The 11,222-nt window shown below is 38.5% G+C and overlaps 1 protein-coding gene across 1 annotated transcript; it reads right to left on the reverse strand.

Moving 5' to 3' along the window:
- Positions 1 to 566: 566 nt before the first annotated feature.
- LOC121393955 (interleukin-17F-like) lies at positions 567 to 8,822 on the reverse strand. Its single transcript, XM_041563813.1, has 3 exons — positions 8,703 to 8,822; positions 3,045 to 3,253; positions 567 to 804 (listed from the first exon to the last, which is right to left on the reverse strand). The coding sequence occupies exons 1-3, from the start codon at positions 8,820 to 8,822 to the stop codon at positions 567 to 569; spliced, it is 567 nt and encodes a 188-aa protein (XP_041419747.1).
- Positions 8,823 to 11,222: the final 2,400 nt, after the last annotated feature.

Raw genomic sequence — 11,222 nt, forward strand, 5'->3', positions numbered from 1 at the left:
CGTGGGTTTGCCAGACATACAGATTAGGCACTTGTCTCGCTGCCATAATCACAATATACACACAGATACAATCTGCAGTATGTGCTGGGTGTGTGTGTTTCATATTTACTTTGAGGTTGAAGAAACAAACTGCATTTTGTTATAGGAGAGAATAATACCTATAAATCGTGGGTTTCTCTGCCAACATTAACTCTCTTATTGATTACCTGGCGACTCCATTACTACGTAACCTTTTTCAAGGGAAACATTTACAAGTTTGATTTGACCTATTTTTATTTTAAAACCCGTTACTACTTCCCGACACAAAGAAAATACCAAATTATTGAAACTGTTATTTATTCATGGAGTTTCATAACAAATGTATAACGCATATAAATAAATGTAAAAAAAAAATCCTGCATTCGTTGCAGTGAGAACTTCAGTCTAATAAATACAGTAAATATTATTATTATTATTATTATTATAATAAATGCAACGTACATTGCTACACAGATACCTGCACTGTACAAGTGCTACTTTATAACGAGCATTTTGCTCCAATTGAAAAATAATTTAAGACGGGCTCGTTATTGTTGTTCTTTGACTTCGGGGCGAACACAGGTACATCCAACCGTGACCATCTTCTTCTCCAGCTTGAAACTTGGGGTGCAGCCTTTCATCTCCCGGCGCAGAACCAGGATTTCCTGTTTGATGGGAACGGAGTTGACGCTCAGGTCCAAGTTACCCTCAGAGTCCAGACAATTGTTGTAGCGGCATTTGGCCTCGGCAATCATAGTAGGAAACCTGTTGTGATCCATGTCGTAGCTGGTGGGAAAAATGAAAGATCCAGTGTGAACACATTGAAGTATAATTATTATATCTGTTTCTATACCATGATATGTCATGTAGTATTGGAAAATTGCTTGGAACATTATTGTTTCATTCATTGTGCAAAAGCAGTTGGGTAAAGTTACCCTTTAAACTTCATATACAGTTATGGAACCTGTTATCCAGAATGCTTGGGACCTGGGGTTTTCCGGATAATGGTTTGTAATTTGGATCTTCATACCTTAAGTCTACTAGAAAATCATGTAAACATTAAAGGGATACTGTCATGGGAAAAAAACATTTTTCAAAATGAATCAGTTAATAGTGCTGCTCCAGCAGAATTCTGCACTGAAATCCATTTCTCAAAAGAGCATTTTCAATTTTGAAATCGGACATGGGGCTATTAGTTTCCCAGCTGCCCCAAGTCATGTGACTTGTGCTCTGATAAATTTCAATCACTCTTTACTGCTGTACTGCAAGTCGGAGTGATATCACCCCCCTCCCTTTTCCCCTCCAGCAGCCAAACAAAAGAACAATGGAAAGGTAACCAGATAACAGCTCCCTAACACAAGATAACAGCTGCCTGGTAGATCTAAGAACAACACTCAATAGTAAAATCCAGGTCCCACTGAGACACATTCAGTTACATTGAGAAGGAAAAACAGCAGCCTGCCAGAAAGCATTTCTCTCCTAAAGTGCAGGCACACGTCACATGACCAGGGGCAGCTGGGAAATTGACAAAATTTCTAGCCCCATGTCAGATTTCAAAATTGAATATAAAAAAATCTGTTTGTTCTTTTGAGAAATGGATTTCAGTTCAGAATTCTGCTGGAGCAGCGCTATTAACTGATTCATTTTGGAAAAAAATTTTTTTTCCCATGACAGTATCCCTTTAAATAAAACTGGTTTTGCTTCCAATAAGGATTAATTATATCTTAGTTGGAATCAAGTACAAGTTACTGTTTTATTATTACACAGAAAAAGGAAATCCTTTTTAAAAATTGATATTATTTGTATAAAATGCAGTCTATGGGAGAAAGCCTTCCCATAATTTCTGGATAACGGGTTTCCGGATAATGGATCCCATACCTACGCTTTAGTATTTGCAGGGAGTAAATAATACAAACCATAGTTTTCCCTGGTCCCATAATTAAAAACAATGAAAGGGATATTAGCTTTCCATAATCTAACTGCAGTAGATGGGTAAAGACTTATTAATGGTTATGGGGTAAACTATGTCAGACAATATTATAAGTGAGTATGGGGCTTAAAGGAGAACTAAACCCTAAAAATGAATGTGGCTAAAAATGGCATATTTTATATAGTGAACTTATTGCACGAGGCTAAAGTTTGAGCTTGTCAATAGCAGCAATGATCCAGGACTTCAAACTTGTCACAGGGGGTCACCATCTTGGAAAGTGTCTGTGACACTCACATGCTCAGTGGGCTCTGATTGGCTGTTGAGAAGCTAAGCTTAGGGCTCGTCACTAATTATCCAGCAGAAAATGAGCTTCCCTGGCTGTAATATAAGCTGATGCTACAGGTTTGCTGATTATTAAATGCTGATGCTAATTGCAAGAATGAAGATTTGTTCAAACGATCTCCACCTGTGTAGCTCACTTTCCTACTTAGGCCACACCAGCCAGGCCAAACTTGTACTCATGCAGAAAATTGTAGGATAGGAAGGAGCATTACAATCCGCAGTCTTAGCCGCAAAATTCCTTTATTGTCACAACATGTTTCGGATCATCATGGATCCTTTTTCAACAAAAAGGATCCATGATGATCCGAAACATGTTGTGACAATAAAGGAATTTTGCGGCTAAGACTGCGGATTGTAATGCTCCTTCCTATCCTACAATTTTCTGCTGATGCTAATTGCACTGGTTTCTGTGCTGCCATGTAGTAATTATGTGTATTAATTACTAATCAGCCTTATATTGTGACATTTCTATTCTATGTGTACTGTATATTGTGAGTGGGTCCCTAAGCTCAGTAAGTGACAGCAGCACAGAGCATGTGCAGTGAATCAGCAGAAAAGAAGATGGGGAGCTACTGGGGCATCTTTGGAGACACAGATCTTTACTGCTAAAGGGCTGGGGTTGCACTACATTCCTAACCATTGCTAATAAAAACATCCATTGCCTATAAATGCCTTTAAAATTAGTTTACATTCCTTCTGCCGACTGTACTGAGATACAATGAGCATTTACTGTTTAGTGCAAGGGGGCCATTACCTGTAGTCCCAAGGAGCCAGGGAGCGCTTGCTGATATCTTTGCCCAGAGTCTGAGACTGACCACTGATGTTCAGCGTTACTTTAACAGCTTGGTTGAGATTGATGCCCCTCGGGGGCGGGCATCCTTTGCTGGGATGGTGCAAGTCCAACCCATGAACAGAGACCATTGTGCTGATTCCCAGGACAAACAGCAGCAGGGTAAAGTGACACTGGGGGGAGGAAGAAAATATTAGAAATATTAGATTTGCCCTGTTTGTTACTTTATTCATTGTGTGGAATGGACAGAATTAATTTTGTAAGTACAAAATTACTTTAGTGGTCACAGAATTAATTTTACAGTAGAATTAAAGGGCAGCAGACAATCCACTTATAGGCCAATAGTTTCAATTTGGTAATTCATTTCAGCAGTGACTTGAGCCGCAACTCGAGTTTTATTGTGTTGGCTGGATATTAAAACATAATCTCCAGCCAAACAAAAAAAAAAACGAATATTTTATGTCTTGAAAGAAAATGTTATTTTAGGCAGCTTTCCAATATACATTGAAATAATGTTAAATTTACTTGTAAATGCAATTGTTGTTGAAAGCGATGTCTGCCCATTCCTGCTATCTATCTAACACAACTCGTTCTGAGACCATGTGGGAAGAATCAGCTCACAGTTCCATATTTCTGGAATCACAGAACGTGCAAAGCATTGTGGGAACTGGAGTCTGGGCCGGAGGAGAGCTGGATTCTGCTACATTGTTTCAAGAGTCAGGAGGAGCAGTGCAGAAAATAGAGAGAGACAGATACTATTTTCATTGGCCTCTACATTTACAAATTTTTTTTTACAAAAAAAAAAAACACTGACGTTCAATTAAGGAATTTTGGAAGGTTTCTTAAATTTACTTTTCTTACATTTATAATGTATTCTTACATTTTTTATAATTAAATAATTAAATAATAATTATTATTTTGATGATTATGATAATTATGATGATTATCAGTATTATTATTATTATTATTAATAATAATAATAATTATGATTATAATCTACCAAATATCTAATGAGCAATACATTTACTAACTGTACATAAAGTTTGAATACAAAGACATACTAGAATAGCTTTAAAAGTCAAAATACATTTTCCAACAAAGTAGTAGTACATTAAAGCGGCGGTTCACCTTTAAGTGAACTCTTAGCATATTATAGATATTCTAAGCAATTTTTCAATTGGTCTTTATTATTATTTTTTTATATATTTTTTGACTCTTTCCAGCTTTCAAATGGAGGGTCGCTGACCCTGACATCTTAAAAACAAGTGCTCTGCGAGGCTAGAATTTCATTGTTATTGCTACTTTTTATTACTCTTCTTTCTATGCAGACCTCTCCTATTCATATTCCAGTCTCTTATTCAAATCAGTGCATGGTTGCTAGGGTAATTGGGTAAAGGAGTTGTAATTTCAGCAATCTGGTTGCTAGGGTCCACATTACCTTAGTAACCATGCACTGATTTGAATAAGAGACTGGAATATGAATAGGAGAGGCCTGGATATAAATATATATAATAAAAAGCAGCAATAACAATACATTTGTAGCCTTACAGAGCATTTGGTTTATAGATGGGGTCAGTGACCCCCCATTTGAAAGCTGGAAAGAGTCAGATGAAGAAGAAGAAGAAAACAACGAACACCAATTGAAAAGTTGCTTAGAATTGGTAATTCTATAACATACTAAAAGTTATAGTGAAACCACCCCTTTAATGTTTTTTAGGGATGCAACGAATCCAGGATTCGGTTTGGGATTCGGCAAGCCTTTTTCAGCAGGATTCGGCCGAATCCTTCTGCCTGGCCGAACCTAATCCGAATACTAATTTGCATATGCAAATTAGGGGTGGGAGGGAAATCACATGACTTTTTGCCACAAAAGAAGGAAGTAAAAAATGTTTTCCCCTTTCCACCCCTAATTTGCATATGCAAATTAGGATTCGGATTTGGTTCGGTATCCGGTCGAATCTCTCACAAAGGATTAGTGGATTTGGTGCATCCCTAATGTTTTTTGTTGGCTCCCCCATATCATAGGATCAAAGCAACATTATGTAGAATAAGTGAATTATTGGCCAACTACAAACTCAACCCTACCTACAGGCTAATATTAGTCTTGGAACATGGGTAATATCTAAACATAAACATTACGTACAGTCGGATGACCATTAATCTTAACCTAAAGGATAAACAATGGTCAAAGTCATGAAAAAGGGTTGATCATTAACCCGACTAGAACGAGAATATTAAAGAGCTTGTTCACATTCCAAACACTTTTTTCAGTTCACCTGGTTTCAGATTGTTCCCCAATTCAATTACTTTCCATTATTTATTTTTTACTGTTTTTGCAAAATCTAATCTAATGTAAAGTTGAATGTCCCTGTCTCTGGTGTGTGAGTCCGGCAGCTCAGTAATTCAGATTGTGTTACAATTTTACAACATTGAGTTGATCCATTTCTCAGCAGCATCTCTGGAGTATTAGTAACTATTGTATCAATTCTAACAGCTGCCGGTAATGAAACCCAGAGATTCTGCTCAACATTGACAACGATATGAACAAGTATCCACTAAATGTATCCATTTAGAACAGTGTACAGGGTCGGCGACCCCTCCTCCCAGAGCTGCTTTAGAAGGCAAAACACTTTACACTTCAATATTAGAAAAACTGTGACACATAGAAAATAGGAAGTAATTGCAAAAAGTTGTTAATTCTGGAGATCTATCTGAAAACAAGTAGTTGTTTGAAGGTGAACAACCCCATTAAGTGCAGGTAGAACACTCACCAGCATTGGCCTCCCCAGGGTACTAGTGAAGCTGAGCATCTTCTCTCTACTTCTCTCTACTTCTTCTCGGTGAGATTAGGAAGGTGCAGGCGACTGATCTGATTTCTGCCTCTCGAGCACCTGATATTTTATAGGGTGTTCACATCCCCCCCTGGGGTTTCCACTGAGCTCTGCTGTGGTTTATGGCAGAAAGCCACTGGTTTTCCTCTTTGATTTTTACTCTACATGTCATCAGAGCTGCACAGAGAATAGGAAATGATGAGGTTACAAATCAAGATCAGAGAGGCCTGAGTACCTGGAAATTGCATTCTAATCGATTAGCCAAGTCCCTTTATTTTTACGCTGATCAGGGATAGAAGATTTGCATACGAAATGGAACTGAGGTTTTTACTTGCGGGTGAAGAGTTCAAACGTGAATCTGAAAGGTTTCACTTTAAAGTCATATTCTGTCTACAAGTAAATGTTCCTTGATAGTGCCAGAAGTACTCGCACCCTTTAACTAATTGTCTCATTTTACTAAGTAACACAATTTTAATACAAAGCACAGATTATGCCGGTCAAAAGCTGAAAGGGACGTTTGCCAGGGGATAAGGGGTCCCACAATCAGCATCAACAGCTATAACCATGGACAGAAATATGGTGGGCCTGTCACTTTAATCCACAGGAAAAGCTTTACAACATGATTCTATCAAAAGAGATTGTAGGGTAACGGCTTTATTGTGCTAGAAAGACAATAGAGGTATGGGACCTGTTATCCAGACTGCTCAGGACCTGAGGTTTTTCCAGGCATCAGAGATCTTTCTATAATTTGGATCTTTATTCTTTGTCTTTTCAAAATCAAGTAAACATGAAATAAAGCCAATAGGCTGGTTTTGCTTCCAATAAGGATTAATTATATCTTAGTTGGGATCAAGTACAGGTATGGGATCTGTTATCCAGAATGGTTTCTGGATAGTGAATCTTTCCATAATTTGGATCTTCATACCTTTAGTCTACTAGAAAATCAAGTAAACATTAAATATACCCAATAGGCTGGTTTTGCCTCCAATAAGGATTAATTATATCTTAGTTGGGATCAAGTACAAGCGACTGTTTTATTATTACACAGAAAAAGGAAATGTTTATTTTGATAAAATGGAGTCTATGGGAGATGGCCTTTCTGGATTTCGGAACTTTCTGGATAAAGGGTTTCCAGATAACGGATTCCATACCTGTAACAGGTTTCCAGATAAGAGATCCTGTACCTGTACAGATTTACAGTATATGAAACTCTCCAGTGCAAAAAAAAATAGAATAGTACAGAAATGGAACCTGTTATCCAGAATGCTCGGGGCCTGTGGTTTTCCTGGATAAGGGATCCTTCTGTAATGTGGATTGTCATATCTTAAGTAAAAATCACGTAAGCTTTAAATAAACCCAATAGGCTGGTTTTGCCTCCAATAAGGATTAATTATGTCTTAGTTGGGATCAAGTAAAAGCTACTGTTTTATTATTACACAGAAATTGAAGTCATTTTTAAAAATTTAGATGAAATGGAGTCTATGGGAGACGGCCTTTCCATAATTCAGAGCTTTCTGGATAACAGGTTTCCGAAGAACAGATCCTATACCTGTACTACAGAAGTTGTTCGCCATTAAATTAACTGTTGGTATGATGTAGAGAGTGATATTCTGAGACAATTTGCAATTGGTTTTCATTTTTTATTATTTGCGATTTTTGAGTTATTTGGCTTTTTATTCGGCAGCTCTCCAGTTTGCAGTTTCAGCCATCTGGTTGCTAGGGTCCACATTCCCCTATCAACCATGTATTGATTTGAACAAGAGACTGGAATAATGAATAGGAGAGGCCTGAATAGAAATATGAGTAATAAAAAGTAACAATAACAATAAATGTGTAGCCTTACAGAGCATTTGTTTTCTTTTTAAATGGGGTCAGTGACCCCCATTGGAAAGCTGGAAAGAGTCATAAAAAGCAGGCAAATAATTCAAAAACCATAAAAAAGAAATGAAGGTCAGTTGAAAAGTTGCTTACAATTAGCCATTCTATAACATGCTAAAACTTGAAGATGAACCACCCCTTTAATAAATAATAATAATAATAATAATTAGTGCTAAATGTAGCAGTAATGACAGTAAAGGTATGGGACCTGTTATCCAGAATGCTCGGGTTCTGGGGTTTCCTAAATAAGGGATCTTTCTGTAATATGGATCTTTCTACTAGAAAATCATATAAAAAATATTTATTGGTGTTGCTTCCAATAAGGATTAATTATATCTTAGTTGGGATCAAGTACAAGCGACTGTTTTATTATTACACAGAGAAAGGGAATCATTATTAAATATCTAAATTATTTGATTAAAATTGAAACCCCATTCTTCAGTTCAGGAAAAGCAAACTGCCACCCATCCTTCTGCAAAACCCTCAAAAGAAGTCCAACCTGCTTATCTGACAAATTTTCCATTCCCATCCGCGTGCATGTGAGTGTATGTGGGGGCCTCAGTTGTCTTCGATTACAGTAAAGGAAGCGTCTGTGGTTAGGAAAGTAGTGCAAGACCTTCATGTGAGATGAATGACAAGGTAACCCAGCATGAACTTGTCTTCTAGTAACGGTATAATAAATAATGTCATGATGCTTCATTATAAATGGACAGAACTGGTTATTATTATTATTCTCCAAAGAAATGCACCTTTTAACAGACAGATTGGAATTCAGACACAATAGACCTCACTAGAAAGAAAGCTTAGCCTTCTGCCGTCATCATTTTTAGGTCAGAAAGACCATTAGCTCTGGGTCTCATCCCTTGGGAGGATGAAGGTAGATAAATGTAGCAGGTATGTATTATATTGTCACCTTCTTAGATTCCAGGGGCCCGGTCTCTCTTGTCTTCATCATCTTTTGGTCAATGGTTATGGTTCTCCAAAAGTGGTAGATCAGGTGTTGTTTGGTTATTCCTCTTTTCACAGGTCTCATTGTCTATGGTAGGTCCAATTGGAAAATACTGCAAGAGCCCATAATATCCAATTAGATATTTGCATTTAATATTCCAAATGCACCAGATAGACCAGTGATCCCCAACTTGTAGCTCATGAGCAACATGTTGCTCTCCAACCCCTTGGATGTTGCTCCCAGTGGCCCCAAAGCAGATGATTATTTTTGAATTCCAACCTTGGAGGCAAGTTTTAGTTGCATAAAAAACAGGTGTACTGCCAAACAGAGTCTCCTGTAGACTGCCAGCCACATAGGGGCTACCAAATGGCCAATCACAGCTCATATTTGTCACCCCATTTTTCATGCTTGTGTTGCTCCCCAACTTTTTATACACCTGAATGTTGCTCATGGGTAAAAATAGGTTGGTGACCTCTGAGATAGATCATAGTTTCCTCTCCTATCCTCAAAAAACCTTCCCTTGATCCCAGCTCTCCCACTAACTTTTGACCGGTCTCCCTTCTTCCATTTGCATCCAAATTACTAGAAAGGCTTGTTTACAAACGCCTGATCCAGCATCTCACTCACAACTCCCTTCTCGACCCCTTGCAATCTGGATTCCGCCCATCACACTCGACTGAAACTGCCCTCACCAAAGTAACCAATGATCTTCTACTGGCAAAGTCTAAAGGTCACTATTCCATTCTAATCCTTCTAGATCTCTCTGCAGCCTTTGACACAGTTGACCACACACTCCTCCTTGACATTCTACACTCATCTGACATTCGGGACACTGCTCTTTCATGGTCTACATCTTATCTGTCTGACTGTTCCTTTAAAGTTTCCTTCTCTAACTCTACTTCTACTACATTCCCTCTCTCTGTCAGAGTTCCTCAAGGCTCTGTTCTTGGCCCCCTGCTGTTCTCGCTCTATACAACTTCACTAGGAAAACTTAGTCATTTGGACTTCAGTATCACCTTTATGCTGATGACACCCAACTCTACTTGTCTACTCCTGATCTTTCTAATTCTGTCCTTTCCCAAGTCACAGACTGTCTCTCCGCTGTCTCCTCCTGGATGTCACAGCGCCACCTGAAACTGAACCTTTCTAAAACAGAACTCATTATATTTCCTCCAAGATCTTCCCCTGTCCCTCAGATATCACTCACCGTAAACAACACCACCTTTCATTCCACCACACAGGCTGCCTAGGAGTCATCTTAGACTCTCATCTGTCTTTTTCACCACACATTCAAACACTTGCAAAATCTTGCCGTATTCAACTGCGCAACATTGCTCGAATACGACCCTATCTCAGTTCAGAATCAACTAAAACACTGATTCAGTCTCTCATCATCTCCCGCCTTGATTACTGCAACTTACTCCTCACAGGTATTCCAACAAGTCACCTTTCACAACTCCAATCTATTCTAAACGCGGCCGCTAGACTCATTCATCTATCTCGCCGCTCAACATCAGCTGCTCCCATATGTATGTCCCTTCACTGGCTCCCAATCTCTTCTAGAATCAAATTCAAATTACTTACACTCACATTCAAGGCCCTTAATAATGAAACCCCTCCCTATATTTCATCTCTAATCTCCAAATACTCTCCTTCACGAAACCTACGCTCTGCTTCTGATCTTCGCCTCACTTCTCCTCTGGTCACTTCTGCCCATTCTCATCTACAAGACTTCTCTCGGGCTTCTGCTTTTCTCTGGAACTCTCTGCCACAAGCTGTCAGACTTTCTCCTTCCTTCCAAACTTTCCAGCGCTCCTTAAAGACCCATCTGTTTAAAGAGGCTTATTCAATGTACCTTAATTAATCATTGCTGTATCAAAAAATGACAAAATGTTTATATAATCCTAATGTCTCAATTGTACCCTAACCTTTAGTTTGTAAACTCTAATCTCTAGGTCCTTCTAACCCTATTGTACTCTGTAATCCTTGTTTGTTATCCACCATTTATTCCCTGTTTGCTATAACTGCAGTAAAGCACTGCGTATCTTGACAGCGCTATATAAATAAATGATGATGATGATGATGATGATGATGATAGTTTAATGCTGATTAGTGACTATGGGTGGCTGAACTAGTGAAAATCTGCACCAAATGGTCACAAAAGCTTCTTGACTTCCTAAACCTGTTGCCCCTCACTCTCCTAAACCTTCTAACCCTCCTAAATGTAACCAAATGTACAATCTGCAAATGGTATTGGGTGCCAGAAGGTCTCAACCACAAATATTCCTAAGAGTGAAGCAACAGCCCCTGGCCAGTTTCATTTTTCCGACTTCTGTAGACCAGTAAAGGCCAACTTGGCAGCTATTAAGGAACTATCACAGTTACCCCTTCTATGGGTTAATATTCAAACATTTGTTGCAGTTCTAGTACTCCATAGCAACCAACCAGCACACAGCATTTACAGATCACCTGTTTAATTTGAAA

Source organism: Xenopus laevis, chromosome 5L, assembly GCF_017654675.1.
Source record: "Xenopus laevis strain J_2021 chromosome 5L, Xenopus_laevis_v10.1, whole genome shotgun sequence".
Lineage (NCBI taxonomy): Eukaryota > Metazoa > Chordata > Amphibia > Anura > Pipidae > Xenopus > Xenopus laevis.

What these genes read in the sequence shown, in the direction of transcription:
- LOC121393955 (XM_041563813.1), bottom strand. Translation starts at nt 8,822, where the DNA reads ATGAGACCTGTGAAAAGAGGAATAACCAAACAACACCTGATCTACCAC. An exon ending in GGCCCCTGGAATCTAAGAAG is followed by an intron (nt 3,254 to 8,702) that starts GTGACAATATAA and finishes TCCTCCCCCCAG; the next exon opens with TGTCACTTTACCCTGCTGCT. An exon ending in CTGGCTCCTTGGGACTACAG is followed by an intron (nt 805 to 3,044) that starts GTAATGGCCCCC and finishes TTTTCCCACCAG; the next exon opens with CTACGACATGGATCACAACA.